Genomic DNA, 17,147 nt, shown 5'->3' on the forward strand with positions numbered 1-17,147 from the left:
ATGGTTTATGTCACTAGACTAGATGTAGAAATAACTGCTTGTTCCCCTCAACAGACGACGACGATGAGGATGAAGGGGGCTCTGGCTCTGATGTGGACGTGGGGCGTTGCCACCGACTGCTCCGCCACAAACTGACGCTGTACGAAGTGGAGTCAGGAGAGGAGAAGGAGAAACCAGCCAGCAAGGGGAAGAAGAAGGAGACCAAGAGGACCAGACGGAAAGGTACGAGGGCTGTCTGGCGGGCTGGCCTGGTCTCTAGCTGGCCTGGTCTCTAGCTGGCCTGGTCTCTAGCTGGCCTGGTCTGTCTAGGCCTGTGTATTAACACCTATGGAACAGAATGAAAGTCCTACTCTGCAAACTGATGACTGTTTTCAATCAACTCTACCTCCCGCCTTTCTCTCTCTCCCCTCTTTCTTTCCCCGTCCCTTTAGCGGGATAATTGTCATCAACAACCGCTGAATTGCATAGTGCCACATTCAAATAATATTACTACAAATATTTATATTCATTTATATATATTCATCAAGTGCAAAACACAGCTTAGTGTTAATCCACTTGTGGTGTCAGATTTTGAAAATATGCTTTACAGCGAAAGCAATCCAAGCGTTTGTGTAAGTTTATCGATCACTAGACAAAACATTATGTACACTTAGCATTAAGTAGCTTGGTCACGAAAATCAGAAAAGCAATCAAATTAATCGTTTACCTTTGTTGATCTTCGGATGTTTTCACTCAAGAGACTCCCAGTTACACAATAAATGTTCCTTTTGTTCCATAAAGATTATTTTTACATCCAAAATACCTCCGTTTGTCTGGCACCCGGCCATACAATGAAGCGATGTTATCTTTCTCGCAAATTTTTCAAAATACAAGCCTGAAACTATGTCTAAACACTGTTGACACCTTGATGAAGCGATAGGAAAAGGAATCTGGTTGATATCCCTTTAAAATGGAGCAAAGGCAGGCTATTTAACATGGAGTTTTCAAAATAGAAGCCACTTCCTGGTTTGATTTTCCTCAGGGTTTTCACTTGCAATATCAGTTCTGTTATACTCACAGACAATATTTTTACAGTTTTGGAAACTTTAGAGTGTTTTCTATCCTAATCTGTCAATTATATGCATATTCTAGCATCTGGTCCTGAGAAATAGGCTGTTTACTTTGGGAACGTTATTTTTCCAAACATAAAAATGGTGCCCCCTAGCTTCAAGAGGTTAATTAACCTCTCCCTGTCTTCTCTTCTCTCTTCCTCCCTCCACCTCTCCAGTGGATAGTGATGACTCAGCAGACCCAGACTTTAAGGAGTCAGCTAGCAGCAGTGAATCAGGAGTTAGTGAGGAGATCAGTGAGAAGGAATCGTCGTCGTCAGAGGAGTCGGAGTCTGAGAAGGAAGGCAGTAGACACAAGAGGACCACGCGCTCCTCCGTGAAGAAGAAGAAGGAGAGGAGCTACGCCCAGAAGAAGAAACGGCGCCGCATCAAGGCCCAGGATTCTTCATCTGACGACAAGGTAGGCAGGGTAGCCTAGTGGTTAGAGTGGAGGGGTGGCAGGGTAGCCTAGTGGTTAGAGTGGAGGGGTGGCAGGGTAGCCTAGTGGTTAGAGTGGAGGGGTGGCAGGGTAGCCTAGTGGTTAGAGTGGAGGGGTGGCAGGGTAGCCTAGTGGTTAGAGTGGAGGGGTGGCAGGGTAGCCTAGTGGTTAGAGTGGAGGGGTGGCAGGGTAGCCTAGTGGTTAGAGTGGAGGGGTGGCAGGGTAGCCTAGTGGTTAGAGTGGAAGGGAGGCAGGGTAGCCTAGTGGTTAGAGTGGAGGGGCGGCAGGGTAGCCTAGTGGTTAGAGTGGAGGGGTGGCAGGGTAGCCTAGTGGTTAGAGTGGAGGGGCGGCAGGGTAGCCTAGTGGTTAGAGTGGAGGGGAGGCAGGGTAGCCTAGTGGTTAGAGTGGAGGGGTGGCAGGGTAGCCTAGTGGTTAGAGTGGAGGGGTGGCAGGGTAGCCTTGTGGTTAGAGTGGAGGGGTGGCAGAGTAGCCTAGTGGTTAGAGTGGAGGGGCGGCAGGGTAGCCTAGTGGTTAGAGTGGAGGGGCGGCAGGGTAGCCTAGTGGTTAGAGTGGAGGGGTGGCAGGGTAGCCTAGTGGTTAGAGTGGAGGGGCGGCAGGGTAGCCTAGTGGTTAGAGTGGAGGAGAGGCAGGGTAGCCTAGTGGTTAGAGTGGAGGGGCGGCAGGGTAGCCTAGTGGTTAGAGTGGAGGGGCGGCAGGGTAGCCTAGTGGTTAGAGTGGAGGGGCGGCAGGGTAGCCTAGTGGTTAGAGTGGAGGGGAGGCAGGGTAGCCTAGTGGTTAGAGTGGAGGGGCGGCAGGGTAGCCTAGTGGTTAGAGTGGAGGGGCGGCAGGGTAGCCTAGTGGTTAGAGTGGAGGGGCGGCAGGATAGCCTAGTGGTTAGAGTGGAGGCCCAGGATTCTTCATCTGACGACAAGGTATAGGGAAGGAGAGGATTTTCTCCTTACTCCTAAACAATTCTATATTTGTGAATTTGGTCTGGAATTCATTGATTGGTCAAAGTTTGATTGTTACCACATCATTGGCCACAATGTGTGATTGGATTGGTCAGTTGACCCCTGGGGGTTGAAGTTGAGAGGTTAACCCTCATTCTCTCATCCAGAGCGGGTCAGGAGAGGACGTCTCGGGTAAGGAGGATGGAGACACTCCTAGAGGACAGAGGAAGAAGATCAGAAAAATCCTCAAGTACGATGAGCTGAGGACGGAAACGAGGGATGCCCTGAAGGAGGAGGAGGAGAGGAGGAGACGCATCGCTGAGAGGGAGCAGCTCAGGGAGAAACTCGGAGAGGTAAAAGTCAACTGTCTGTGCGCTGTTGTCATGGCATCTGCTAATGGGATGGAAATGAAGTTAGACTCAGTCTATCAATAAGTCAACTACTCCTTCTGCCTGATGGTTCGCTAAGGAACCAGATGGATGTGTGGTTCAGATAAGAGCATGGTACCAGCTATGCCATGTTTCCACGGTGATCACATCAATGTACTGAATGGGCTCTTTGAATAGAGTGGAAGTTGCTTAGCATTTCCTTAGTATTAAGGTTTGAATGCTTGTGGACTAGAAGATCAGCTGCCCTATACTCCTAGGAACATAACCTGTCCCAACCAGCTGCCCTATACTCCTAGGAACATAACCTGTCCCAACCAGCTGCCCTATACTCCTAGGAACATAACCTGTCCCAACCAGCTGCCCTATACTCCTAGGAACATAACCTGTCCCAACCAGTAGAACAGTCTCCCAGCTGCCCTATACTCCTAGGAACATAACCTGTCCCAACCAGCTGCCCTATACTCCTAGGAACATAACCTGTCCCAACCAGCTGCCCTATACACCTAGGAACATAACCTGTCCCAACCAGCTGCCCTATACTCCTAGGAACATAACCTGTCCCAACCAGCTGCCCTATACTCCTAGGAACATAACCTGTCCCAACCAGCTGCCCTATACTCCTAGGAACATAACCTGTCCCAACCAGCTGCCCTATACTCCTAGGAACATAACCTGTCCCAACCAGCTGCCCTATACTTCTAGGAACATAACCTGTCCCAACCAGCTGCCCTATACTCCTAGGAACTAAACCTGTCCCAACCAGTAGAACAGTCTCTCAGCTGCCATATACTCCTAAGAACATAACCTGTCCCAACCAGCAGAACAGTCTCCCAGCTGCCCTATACTCCTAGGAACATAACCTGTCCCAACCAGCAGCACAGTCTCCCAGGTGCCCTATACTCCTAGGAACCCAACCAGCAGAACAGTCTCTCAGCTGCCCTATACTCCTAGGAACATAACCTGTCCCAACCAGCTGCCCTATACTCCTAGGAACACAACCTGTCCCAACCAGCAGAATAAATGTATGTATTTGTATGTGCAGACTGTAATGCTTTTAGACTCTACATGTCCCTCCCGACCAGGTACTCGTGGTGGAGGAGGCGACCGCCGTGGCTTGTCCAATAACAACCAAGCTGGTGCTGGATGAAGACGAGGAGACCAAGGAGCCCATGGTGCAGGTTCACCGCAATCTGGTCACTAAGCTCAAACCACACCAGGTCGACGGTGAGAGACATGTTGTAGTAGTAGTGGAGCCCATGGTGAAGGTGGAATAGTAGGAGTAGTAGTAGTAGAAGCATTAGTAGTAGTAGTAGTAGTAGAGCCCATGGTGAAGTAGCAGTAGTAGTAGTAACAGTAGTAGTAGTAGTAGTAGTAGTAGTATCAGCAGTAGTAGTAGTAACAGTAGTAGTAGTAGTAATAGTAACAGTAGTTGTAGTAGTAGCAATAGCAGTAGCAGTAATAATAGTAGTAGTAGTAGTAGTAGTAGTAGCAGCAATAGCAGTAGTAGTAGCAGTAGCAATAGTAGTAGCAGTAATAATAGTAGTAGTAGTAACAGTAGTAGTAACAGTAGTAACAGTAGTAGTAACAGTAGTTGTAGTAGTAGTAGTAGCAACAGTAGTTGTAGGAGTAGCAGCAGTAGTAGTATTAGTGGTAACAGTAGTAGTAGTAGTAGTTACAGTAGTAGTAACAATAATAGTAGTATTAGTATCAGTAGTAACAGTAGTAGTAGTAACAGTGGTAGTAACAATAGTAGTAGTAGCAGCAGTAGTAAGAATCATAGTAGTAGTAACAATAGTAACAATAGCAGTAGTATTAGTAGTGGTAGTAGTAACAATAGTAGTAGTTGTAACATTAGTAGTGACATTAGTAGTAGCAGTAACAATAGTAGTTGCAGTAGTAGTAACAATAGCGGCAGTAGTAGTGGTAGTAATAGTAGTAACAATAGCAGCAGTAACAATAGTAGTAGTAACAATAGTAGCAGTAGTAGTGGTAGTAATAGTAGTAACAATAGTAGTAGTAACAATAGTAGCAGTAGTAGTGGTAGTAATAGTAGTAACAATAGCAGCAGTAACAATAGTAGCAGTAGTAGTGGTAGTAATAGTAGTAACAATAGCAGCAGTAACAATAGTAGCAGTAGTAGTGGTAGTAATAGTAGTAACAATAGTAGCAGTAACAATAGTAGCAGTAGTAGTAACAATAGCGACAGTGGTAGTAACAGCAGCAGTAGTAACAGCAGCAGTAGTAACAGTAGCAGCAGTAGCCTGGCAAGAGGCTGTTTAAGGTGAACCTAGCGAGAGGCTGTTTAGCGACGAGCCTAGCAATACCATGGACATATAACCACGTTGCATGATTTATAAACGGCAAAGGCGTATAGGAGATCAACTTTATTCAGTTCTACACCTTTTATAAAATAGTCAACACTTGCTGGTCAGTTGTCAAAGCACAGTAAACAGACTACCGTAACGCCGTGACTCCGCGTGGCTTGCTATGTGAAAGGTACAAAGAAAATTAATGTGCCAGAAAACAATTAGGCCAAGTGGATTTTCACTTGTCATGACCATTTACGTTACATTCTAATTCACCAGCTCTGTAAGGAAATTAAACTGCAACCACAGTGTGCAGAAATTGTACCTGGGGGCGGGACGTGTTACCTGGGGGCGGGACGTGTCATCTCTCTCTTTGTGACGGACAGGACTATCCTATCAATAGATGGCTAGCAGATGCATATTATTCTATATAGCAGGAGACGGTCTGACAGACTGGCAAACTAAGACTTTTAAATGAAAAGTATCCTAGTTTATCTGAAGTGGAAAATGTAACTGACATCCGTCTCTTATGGGAAAACACGGTCTCTAACCCCTGACCCTTCTCTGTGTGTCTGAAGGAGATGAAGGTAACCATGACGCTTCCCAGATGGACGATGATGAGGAGGACGATGATGATGAGCCTGAGAACAGGTATTTAAAAGTATCTTCATTCAAGACAAACCAAATATGTCCTGAACTGCATGCTTCTCAACCAGCTGACGAACATCCTTCAATCCTTTTTCTTATTTCCTTTACTTTCTTACGGGATGTCTGCTGTTTTACGGGCTCCTAACCAGTTGTTTTATTTTGTGTTTTTTCACATTGTAACTTATTTTGTACATAATGTTGCTGCTACTTTCTCTTATGATCGAAATGAGCTTCTGGATATCAGAACAGCGATCACATTCCTCGACTGGACAAAGACTTTTTAATGAGTCCGACGTAAAGGATGTACTGCTTTTCTGAGAACGGCCCAAATCCTCGTAACTCGTGTTAAGAAAAGATGTAGGTATAGGGGGTGGAGATCTGGGTGCCTTGTGAGAATTTGTCTGAGTGGGTAATCCTCATCTACCATCCTTCCTATTGGCCAACGTGTAATCACTGGAGAATAAACTGGATGAGCTCCGTTCAAGACTAGCCTACCAACGGGACATTCAAAACTGTAATATCTTATGTTTCACAGAGTCGTGGCTCAACGACGAGATGGATAATATACAGTTGGCTGGGTTTTCCGTGCATCGGCAGGACAGAATAGCTAAGCCCGGCAAGACGAGGGTGGTGTGTATTTGTCAACAGCTAGTGCAAGATGTCTAAAATTAAAGAAGTCTTGAGGTATTGCTCGCCTGAGGTAGAGTACCTCATGATAAGCTGTAGACCACACTATCTACCAAGAGTTTTGATCTATATTTTTCGTAGCTGTTTATTTACCACCACAAACCGATGCTGGCACTAAGACTGCACTCAGCGAGTTGTATAAGGCCATTAGCAAACAAGAATATGCTGCACTCCTGGTGGCTGGGTACTTTAATGTTGGTACTCGGGGGCAGTATTTTCATTTTTGGAAAAATAATGTTCCCAAATTAAACGGGATATTTTGTCAGGACAATATGCTAGAATATGCATATAATTGACAGCTTAGGATAGAAAACACTCTAAAGTTTCCAAAACTGTAAAAATATTGTCTGTGAGTATAACAGAACTGATGTTACAGGCGAAAGCCTGAGAAAAATCCAATCTGGAAGTGACTCATCTTTTGAAAGCCCTGCGTTCCGATGCGTCCCCATTGAGCTGTGAATGCCCTATCAACCAGATTACGCTTTCTACGTATTCCCCAAGGTGTCTACAGCATTGTGACGTAGTTTTACGCATTTATGTTGAAAAATACCCGTAGGCGACTTCATTGCGCAAGTGGTCACATGAGGCTCCCAGAGAAATTCTCGCGTAAAATACAGAGGTAGCCATTACTCCAATCGCTTCTACTGAGAAACCAATTGTCCCGGTTGATATATTATCGAATAGATATTTGAAAAACACTGAGGATTGATTATAAACGTTTGCCATGTTTCTGTCGATATTATGGAGCTAATTTGGAATATTTTTCGGCGTTGTCGTGACCGCAATTTCTGGTCGATTTCTCAGCCAAACGGAGCTATTTTGCCTACAAAAATAATATTTTGGGAAAAAATTAACGTTGGCTATCTACCTGGGAGTCTCGTGAGTGAAAACATCCGAAGTTCATCAAAGGTAAACGATTTAATTTGATTGCTTTTCTGATTTTCGTGACAACGTTGCCTGCTGCTAGCAAGGCATAATGCTATGCTAGGCTATCGATAAACGTACACAAATGCTTGTCTAGCTTTGGCTGTAAAGCATATTTTGAAAATCTGAGATGACAGGGTGATTAACAAAAGGCTAAGCTGTGTTCCAATATATTTCACTTGTGATTTTCATGAATAGGAATATATCCTAGGAAGATTTATGTCCGTTGCGTTATGCTAATTAGTGTCAGATGATGACAACGGTACCGTTCACGACTGCACTCAGCAAGTTGTATAAGGCCATAAGCAAACAAGAATAAGCTGTGCTCCTGCTGGCTGGGTACTTTAAACTCTAGACCACCTTTACTCCACATACAAAGCTCTCCCCCGCCCTCCATTTGGCAAATCTGACCATAATTCTATCCTCCTGATTCCTGCTTACAAGCAAAAACTAAAGCAGGAAGTACCAGTGACTTGCTCATTACGGAAGTTTCAGATGACGCGAATGCTACGCTAGAGGACTGTTTTCCAGGATTCATCCAATGGGATTGAGGAGTATACCAACTCAGTCAATAAGTGCATTGACGACGCCGTCCCCACAGTGATCGTACGTACATATCCCAACCAGAAGCCATGTATTACAGGCATCATCCGCACTGAGCTAAAGGCTAGAGCTGCCGCTTTCAAGGACGCCTATATGAAATCCCGCTATGCCCTCAGACAAACCATCAAACACGTAAAGCTTCAATACAGGACCATGATTGAATCCAACTACACCGGCTCTGATACTCGTCGGATGTTGCAGGGCTTGCAAACAATTTACAACTACAGTGGGGAACCCAGCCGCGATCTGCCCAGTGACGCGAGCCTACCAGACGGGCTTAATGCATTTTATGCTCTCTTCGAGGCAAGCAACACTGAAGCATGCATGAGAACACCAGCTGTTCCGGACGACTTTGATCACGCTCTCCGTAGCCGATTTGAGCAAGACCTTTTAAACGGGTCAACATTCACAAGGCCGCTGGGCAAGATGGATTACCACAACGTGTTCTCCGAGCACGCGCTGACCAACTGGCAAGTGTCTTAACTAACATTTTCAACTTTTCCCTGACCAAGCCTGTAATACCTACATGTTTCAAGCAGATACACCATAGTCCCTGTGCCCAAGAAAGCGAAGGTAACCTGCCTAAATGACTACCTACGTCAGTAGCCATGAAGTGCTTTGAAAGGCTGTATTTACACTGCTGCTACACGCTGTTTATTATCTATGCATAAACACTTTACCCCTACCTTCTGGTACAAATTACATCAACTAACCTGTACCCCTGCATATTGACTCGGTACCGGCACCCCCTGTATATAGCCTTGTTATAATTATAGTAAATATCTTAACTCTATTTCTTGAATTGCATTGTTTGTTAAGGGCTTGTAAGTAAGCATTTCACTACACCTGTTGTATTCGGAGCATGTGACAAATAACATTGATTTAAATTTCTTCCTCAATAGAATTGCCAAGAAGATGCTGGCCCAGATCAAGGCTAACTACTCTTCAGGAGCAGAGGAGAGCTCTGACGAGGACAGAGAAGAGAAGGAACAGAAGAAGGGGAAGGGAGGAGAGGAGCAGGAGGAGGGTGAGCTACATTCACTTTTTCATTTCATACTCGTTGATACAGTGATTCTGCAGTGCCTCTTTCCACCACTAATGGTTTATGTCAGTAGACTAGATGTAGAAATAACTGCTTGTTCCCCTCAACAGACGACGATGATGATGATGAAGGGGGCTCTGGCTCTGATGTGGACGTGAAGACGAGTGTGGGGCGTCGCCACCAACTGACGCTGTACGAAGTGGAGTCGGGAGAGGCGAAGGAGAAACCAGCCAGCAAAGGGAAGAAGAAGGAGACCAAGAGGACCAGACGGAAAGGTACAAGGGCTGTCTGGCGGGCTGGCCTGGTCTCTAGCTGGCCTGGTCTCTAGCTGGCCTGGTCTCTAGCTGGCCTGGTCTTTCTAGGCCTGTGTATTAACACCTTTGGAACAGAATAGAAGTCCTACTCTGCAAACTGTTTTCAATCAACTCTACCTCCCGCCTTTCTCTCTATCCTCATCTTCCTCCCTCTCCTCTCCCTGTCTTCTCCTCCCCTCTTCCTCCCTCCACCTCTCCAGTGGATAGTGATGACTCAGCAGACTCAGACTTTAAGGAATCAGCTAGCAGCAGTGAGTCAGGAGTTAGTGAGGAGATCAGTGAGAAGGAATCGTTGTCGGAGTCTGAGAAGGAAGGCAGTAGACACAGGAGGACCACGCGCTCCTCCGTGAAGAAGAAGAAGAAGGAGAGGAGCTACGCCCAGACGAAGAAACGGCGCCTCATCAAGGCCCAGGATTCTTCATCCGACGACAAGGTATAGGGAGGCAGGGTAGCCTAGTGGTTAGAGTGGAGGGGCGGCAGGGTAGCCTAGTGGTTAGAGTGGAGGGGCGGCAGGGTAGCCTAGTGGTTAGAGTGGAGGGGCGGCAGGGTAGCCTAGTGGTTAAAGTGGAGGGGAGGCAGGGTAGCCTAGTGGTTAGAGTGGAGGGGTGGCAGGGTAGCCTAGTGGTTAGAGTGGAGGGGTGGCAGGGTGGCCTAGTGGTTAGAGTGGAGGGGTGGCAGGGTAGCCTAGTGGTTAGAGTGGAGGGGAGGCAGGGTGGCCTAGTGGTTAGAGTGGAGGGGCGGCAGGGTGGCCTAGTGGTTAGAGTGGAGGGGCGGCAGGGTAGCCTAGTGGTTAGAGTGGAGGGGCGGCAGGGTAGCCTAGTGGTTAGAGTGGAGGGGCGGCTTGGTAGCCTAGTGGTTAGAGTGGAGGGGTGGCAGGGTAGCCTAGTGGTTAGAGTGGAGGGGTGGCTGGGTAGCCTAGTGGTTAGAGTGGAGGGGAGGCAGGGTAGCCTAGTGGTTAGAGTGGAGGGGCGGCAGGGTAGACTAGTGGTTAGAGTGGAGGGGCGGCAGGGTAGACTAGTGGTTAGAGTGGAGGGGCGGCAGGGTAGCCTAGTGGTTAGAGTGGAGGGGAGGCAGGGTAGCCTAGTGGTTAGAGTGGAGGGGTGGCAGGGTAGCCTAGTGGTTAGAGTGGAGGGGCGGCAGGGTAGCCTAGTGGTTAGAGTGGAGGGGTGGCAGGGTAGCCTAGTGGTTAGAGTGGAGGGGCGGCAGGGTAGCCTAGTGGTTAGTGTGGAGGGGCGGCAGGGTAGCCTAGTGGTTAGAGTGGAGTGGTGGCAGGGTAGCCTAGTGGTTAGAGTGGAGGGGCGGCAGGGTAGACTAGTGGTTAGAGTGGAGGGGCGGCAGGGTAGCCTAGTGGTTAGAGTGGAGGGGCGGCATGGTAGCCTAGTGGTTAGAGTGGAGGGGTGGCAGGGTAGCCTAGTGGTTAGAGTGGAGGGGCGGCAGGGTAGCCTAGTGGTTAGAGTGGAGGGGTGGCATGGTAGCCTAGTGGTTAGAGTGGAGGGGCGGCAGGGTAGCCTAGTGGTTAGAGTGGAGGGGTGGCAGGGTAGACTAGTGGTTAGACTGGAGGGGCGGCAGGGTAGCCTAGTGGTTAGAGTGGAGGGGTGGCAGGGTAGCCTAGTGGTTAGAGTGGAGGGGCGGCAGGGTAGCCTAGTGGTTAGAGTGGAGGGGCGGCAGGGTAGCCTAGTGGTTAGAGTGGAGGGGCGGCAGGGTAGCCTAGTGGTTAGAGTGGAGGGGTGGCAGGGTAGCCTAGTGGTTAGAGTGGAGTGGTGGCAGGGTAGCCTAGTGGTTAGAGTGGAGGGGCGGCAGGGTAGCCTAGTGGTTAGAGTGGAGGGGCGGCAGGGTAGCCTAGTGGTTAGAGTGGATGGGAGGCAGGGTAGCCTAGTGGTTAGAGTGGAGGGGTGGCAGGGTAGCCTAGTGGTTAGAGTGGAGGGGCGGCAGGATAGCCTAGTGGTTAGAGTGGAGGCCCAGGATTCTTCATCTGACGACAAGGTATAGGGAAGGAGAGGATTTTCAATTCTATATTTGTGAATTTGGTCTGGAATTCATTGATTTGTCGATGTTTGATTGTTACCACATCATAGGTCACACACAATGTGTGATTGGATTGGTCAGTTGACCCCTGGAGGTTGAAGTTTAGAGGTTAACCCTCATTCTCTCCTCCAGAGCGGGTCAGGAGAGGACGGCTCGGGGAAGGAGGATGGAGACACTCCTAAAGGACAGAGGAAGAAGATCAGAAAAATCCTCAAGGACGACAAGCTGAGGACGGAAACGAGGGATGCCCTGAAGGAGGAGGAGGAGAGGAGGAGACGCATCGCTGAGAGGGAGCAGCTCAGGGAGAAACTCAGAGAGGTAAAAGTCAACTGTCTGTGCGCTGTTGTCATGGCATCTGCTAATGGGATGGAAATGAAGTTAGACTCAGTCTATCAATAAGTCAACTACTCCTTCTGCCTGATGGTTCGCTAAGGAGCCAGATGAATGTGTGGTTCAGATAAGAGCATGGTACCAGCTATGCCATGTTTCCACGGTGATCACATCAATGTACTGAATGGGCTCTTTGAATAGAGTGGAAGTTGCTTAGCATTTCCTTAGTATTAAGGTTTGAATGCTTGTGGACTAGAAGATCAGCTGCCCTATACTCCTAGGAACATAACCTGTCCCAACCAGCTGCCCTATACTCCTAGGAACATAACCTGTCCCAACCAGCAGAACAGTCTCCCAGCTGCCCTATACTCCTAGGAACATAACCTGTCCCAACCAGTAGAACAGTCTCTCAGCTGCCCTATACTCCTAGGAACATAACCTGTCCCAACCAGCTGCCCTATACTCCTAGGAACATAACCTGTCCCAACCAGCAGAACAGTCTCCCAGCTGCCCTAAATTCCTAGGAACATAACCTGTCCCAACCAGCTGCCCTATACTCCTAGGAACATAACCTGTCCCAACCAGCTGCCCTATACTCCTAGGAACATAACCTGTCCCAACCAGCAGAACAGTCTCCCAGCTGCCCTAAATTCCTAGGAACATAACCTGTCCCAACCAGCTGCCCTATACACCTAGGAACATAACCTGTCCCAACCAGCTGCCCTATACTCCTAGGAACATAACCTGTCCCAACCAGCTGCCCTATACTGCTAGGAACTAAACATGTCCCAACCAGTAGAACAGTCTCCCAGCTGCCCTATACTCATAGGAACATAACCTGTCCCAACCAGCTGCCCTAAACTCCTAGGAACATAACCTGTCCCAACCAGTAGAACAGTCTCCCAGCTGCCCTATACTCCTAGGAACATAACCTGTCCCAACCAGCTGCCCTAAACTCCTAGGAACATAACCTGTCCCAACCAGCAGCACAGTCTCCCAGGTGCCCTATACTCCTAGGAACATAACCTGTCCCAACCAGCAGCACAGTCTCCCAGCTGCCCTATACTCCTAGGAACATAACAACCTGTCCCAACCAGCAGCACAGTCTCCCAGGTGCCCTATACTCCTAGGAACCCAACCAGCAGAACAGTCTCCCAGCTGCCCTATACTCCTAGGAACATAACCTGTCCCAACCAGCAGAACAGTCTCCCAGCTGCCCTATACTCCTAGGAACATAACCTGTCCCAACCAGCAGCACAGTCTCCCAGCTGCCCTATACTCCTAGGAACATAACCTGTCCCAACCAGCTGCCCTATACTCCTAGGAACATAACCTGTCCCAACCAGCAGAATAAATATATGTATTTTTATGTGCAGACTGTAATGCTTTTAGACTAGACTCTATATGTCCCTCCCGACCAGGTACTCGTGGTGGAGGAGGCGTCCTCCGTGGCTCATCCAATCACAACCAAGCTGGTGCTGGATGAAGACGAGGAGACCAAGGAGCCCATGGTGCAGGTTCACCGCAATCTGGTCACTAAGCTCAAACCACACCAGGTCGACGGTGAGAGACATGTTGTAGTAGTAGTGGAGCCCATGGTGAAGGTGGAATAGTAGGAGTAGTAGTAGTAGAAGCATTAGTAGTAGTAGTAGTAGTAGAGCCCATGGTGAAGTAGCAGTAGTAGTATTAGCAGTAGTGGTAGTAGTAGTAGTAGCAGTAGTAGAGCCCATGGTGAAGTAGCAGTAGTAGTAGTATTAGCAGTAGTGGTAGTAGTAGCAGTAGTGGTAGTAGTAGCAGTAACAGTAGTAGTAGCAGTAGTGGTAGTAGTAGCAGTAACAGTAGTAGTAGAGCCCATGGTGAAGTAGTAGTATTAGCAGTAGTAGTAGTAGTAGTAGAGCCCATGGTGAAGTAGCAGTAGTAGTAGTATTAGCAGTAGTGGTAGTAGTAGCAGTAGTAGTAGTAGTAGTAGTAGTAGTAACAGTAGTAGTAGAGCCCATGGTGAAGTAGCAGTAGTAGTAGTATTAGCAGTAGTGGTAGTGGTAGTAGTAGCAGTAGTAGAGCCCATGGTGAAGTAGCAGTAGTAGCAGTAGTGGTAGTAGTAGCAGTAGTGGTAGTAGTAGCAGTAACAGTAGTAGTAGCAGTAGTGGTAGTAGTAGCAGTAACAGTAGTAGTAGAGCCCATGGTGAAGTAGTAGTATTAGCAGTAGTAGTAGTAGTAGTAGAGCCCATGGTGAAGTAGCAGTAGTAGTAGTATTAGCAGTAGTGGTAGTAGTAGCAGTAGTGGTAGTAGTAGTAGTAGTAGTAACAGTAGTAGTAGAGCCCATGGTGAAGTAGCAGTAGTAGTAGTATTAGCGGTAGTGGTAGTGGTAGTAGTAGTAGTAGTAGTAGTAGAGCCCATGGTGAAGTAGCAGTAGTGGTAGTAGCAGTAGTGGTAGTAGTAGCAGTAATAATAGTAGTAGTAGTAGTTACAGTAGTAGTAGTAGTAGTAGTTGTAACAGTAGTAGTAGCAGTAGTAGTCACAGTAACAATAGTAGTAGCAGTAATAATAGTAGTAGTAGTAGTAGTAACAGTAGTAGTAGTAGTTACAGTAGTAGTAGTAGTAACAATAGCAGTAGTAGTAGTAACAATAGCAGTAGTAGTAGTAACAGTAGTAGTAGTAGTAGCAGCAGCAGCAGTAGTAGTATTAGTGGTAACAGTAGCAGTAGTAGTAGTAGGTACAGTAGTAGTAACAATAGTAGTAGTATTAGTAACAGTAGTAGTAGTAGTAACAGTGGTAGTAACAATGGTAGTAGTAACAGTAGTAGTAGTAGTAACAGTGGTAGTAACAATGGTAGTAGTAACAGTAGTAGTAGTAGTAGTAGTATTAGTATCAGTAGTAACAATAGCAGTAGTATTAGTAGTGGTAGTAGTAGTAGTATTAGTAGTAACAATAGTAGTAGTTGTAACATTAGTGACATTAGTAGTAACAATAGTAGTAGCAGTAACAATAGTAGTTGCAGTAGTAGTAACAATAGTAGTAACAATAGCAGCAGTAACAATAGTAGCAGTAACAATAGCGACAGTGGTAGTAACAGCAGCAGTAGTAACAGTAGCAGTAGTAACAATAGTAGCAGTAGTAGTAACAATAGCGACAGTGGTAGTAACAGCAGCAGTAGTAACAGCAGCAGTAGTAACAGCAGCAGCAGTAGCCTGGCAAGAGGCTGTTTATGGTGAACCTAGCGAGAGGCTGTTTAGCGGCGAGGCTGTTTAGCGGCGAGGCTGTTTAGCGGCGAGGCTGTTTAGCGGCGAGGCTGTTTAGCGGCGAGGCTGTTTAGCGGCGAGGCTGTTGAGCGGCGAGGCTGTTGAGCGGCGAGGCTGTTGAGCGGCGAGCCTAGCAATACCATGGACATATAACCACGTTGCATGATTTATAAACGGCAAAGGCGTATAGGAGATCAACTTTATTCAGTTCTACACCTTTTATAAAATAGTCAACACTTGCTGGTCAGTTGTCAAAGCACAGTAAACAGACTACCGTAACGCCGTGACTCCGCGTGGCTTGCTATGTGAAAGGTACAAAGAAAATTAATGTGCCAGAAAACAATTAGGCCAAGTGGATTTTCACTTGTCATGACCATTTACGTTACATTCTAATTCACCAGCTCTGTAAGGAAATTAAACTGCAACCACAGTGTGCAGAAATTGTACCTGGGGGCGGGACGTGTTACCTGGGGGCGGGACGTGTTACCTGGGGGCGGGACGTGTCATCTCTCGCTTTGTGACGGACAGGACTATCCTATCAATAGATGGCTAGCAGATGCATATTATTCTATATAGCTGGAGACGGTCTGACAGACTGGCAAACTAAGACTTTTAAATGAAAAGTATCCTAGTTTATCTGAAGTGGAAAATGTAGCTGATTAACTGACGTCCGTCTCTTATGGGAAAACACGGTCTCTAACCCCTGACCCTTCTCTGTGTGTCTGAAGGAGATGAAGGTAACCATGACGCTTCCCAGATGGACGATGATGAAGAGGACGATGATGATGAGCCTGAGAACAGGTATTTAAAAGTATTTTCATTCAAGACAAACCAAATATGTCCTGAACTGCATGCTTCTCAACCAGCTGACGAACATCCTTCAATCCTTTTCCTTATTTCCTTACGGGATGGCTGCTGTTTTACGGGCTCCTAACCAGTTGTTTTATTTTGTGTTTTTTCACATTGTAACTTATTTTGTACATAATGTTGCTGCTACTTTCTCTTATGATCGAAATGAGCTTCTGGATATCAGCACAGCGATCACATTCCTCGACTGGACAAAGACTTTTGTAAAGGATGTACTGCTTTTCTGAGAACGGCCCAAATCCTCGTAACTCGTGTTAAGAAAAGATGTAGGTATAGGGGGTGGAGATCTGGGTGCCTTGTGAGAATTTGTCTGAGTGGGTAATCCTCATCTACCATCCTTCCTATTGGCCAACGTGTAATCACTGGAGAATAAACTGGATGAGCTCCGTTCAAGACTAGCCTACCAACGGGACATTCAAAACTGTAATATCTTATGTTTCACAGAGTCGTGGCTCAACGACGAGATGGATAATATACAGTTGGCTGGGTGTTCCGTGCATCGGCAGGACAGAGATGATGCTAGAATATGCATATAATTGAAAGCTTAGGATAGAAAACACTCTAAAGTTTCCAAAACTGTAACAAATATTGTCTGTGAGTATAACTGAACTGATGTTACAGGCGAAAGCCTGAGAAAAATCCAATCTGGAAGTGACTCATCTTTTGAAAGCCCTGCGTTCCGATGCGTCCCTATTGAGCTGTGAATGCCCTATCATCCAGATTACGCTTTCTCCGTATTCCCCAAGGTGTCTACAGCATTGTGACGTAGTTTTACGCATTTATGTTGAAGAATACCCGTAGGCGGCTTCATTGCGCAAGTGGTCACATGAGGCTCCCAGAGAAATTCTTGCGTAAAATACAGAGGTAGCCATTACTCCAATCGCTTCTACTGAGAAACCAATTGTCCCGGTTGATATATTATCGAATAGATATTTGAAAAACACCTTGAGGATTGATTATAAACAACGTTTGCCATGTTTGTCGATATTATGGAGCTAATTTGGAATCTTTTTTGGCGTTGTCGTGACCGCAATTTCTGGTCGATTTCTCAGCCAAACGGAGCTATTTCGCCTACAAAAATAATATTTTTAACGTTGGCTATCTACCTGGGAGTCTCGTGAGTGAAAACATCCGAAGTTCATCAAAGGTAAACGATTTAATTTGATTGCTTTTCTGATTTTCGTGACAACGTTGCCTGCTGCTAGCAAGGCATAATGCTATGCTAGGCTATCGATAAACGTACACAAATGCTTGTCTAGCTTTGGCTGTAAAGCATATTTTGAAAATCTGAGATGA

At 46.8% G+C, this 17,147-nt stretch overlaps 1 protein-coding gene across 29 annotated transcripts in view; it reads left to right on the forward strand.

The window, feature by feature from the left end:
- Window positions 1-17,147, forward strand: part of LOC110504448 (uncharacterized) — a 74,046-nt gene that overhangs the window by 33,325 nt on the left and 23,574 nt on the right. For 8 of the 29 annotated variants that reach the window (XM_090221179.1, XM_090221180.1, XM_090221175.1 and 5 more), the window contains 11 exons: window positions 55-222; window positions 1,268-1,509; window positions 2,645-2,830; window positions 3,925-4,090; window positions 5,751-5,823; window positions 8,937-9,061; window positions 9,187-9,351; window positions 9,591-9,823; window positions 11,548-11,733; window positions 13,143-13,308; window positions 15,713-15,785. In XM_090221179.1, coding sequence (XP_090077305.1) covers window positions 55-222; window positions 1,268-1,509; window positions 2,645-2,830; window positions 3,925-4,090; window positions 5,751-5,823; window positions 8,937-9,061; window positions 9,187-9,351; window positions 9,591-9,823; window positions 11,548-11,733; window positions 13,143-13,308; window positions 15,713-15,785 — 1,783 coding nt within the window. The remainder of the gene's footprint in view (window positions 1-54; window positions 223-1,267; window positions 1,510-2,644; window positions 2,831-3,924; window positions 4,091-5,750; window positions 5,824-8,936; window positions 9,062-9,186; window positions 9,352-9,590; window positions 9,824-11,547; window positions 11,734-13,142; window positions 13,309-15,712; window positions 15,786-17,147) is intronic. The other 21 variants (XM_090221176.1, XM_090221183.1, XM_090221184.1 and 18 more) reach the window with 7 other exon arrangements.

Source organism: Oncorhynchus mykiss, chromosome 25 (assembly GCF_057628025.1).
Source record: "Oncorhynchus mykiss isolate SJ-2025 chromosome 25, ASM5762802v1, whole genome shotgun sequence".
Taxonomy (NCBI): domain Eukaryota; kingdom Metazoa; phylum Chordata; class Actinopteri; order Salmoniformes; family Salmonidae; genus Oncorhynchus; species Oncorhynchus mykiss.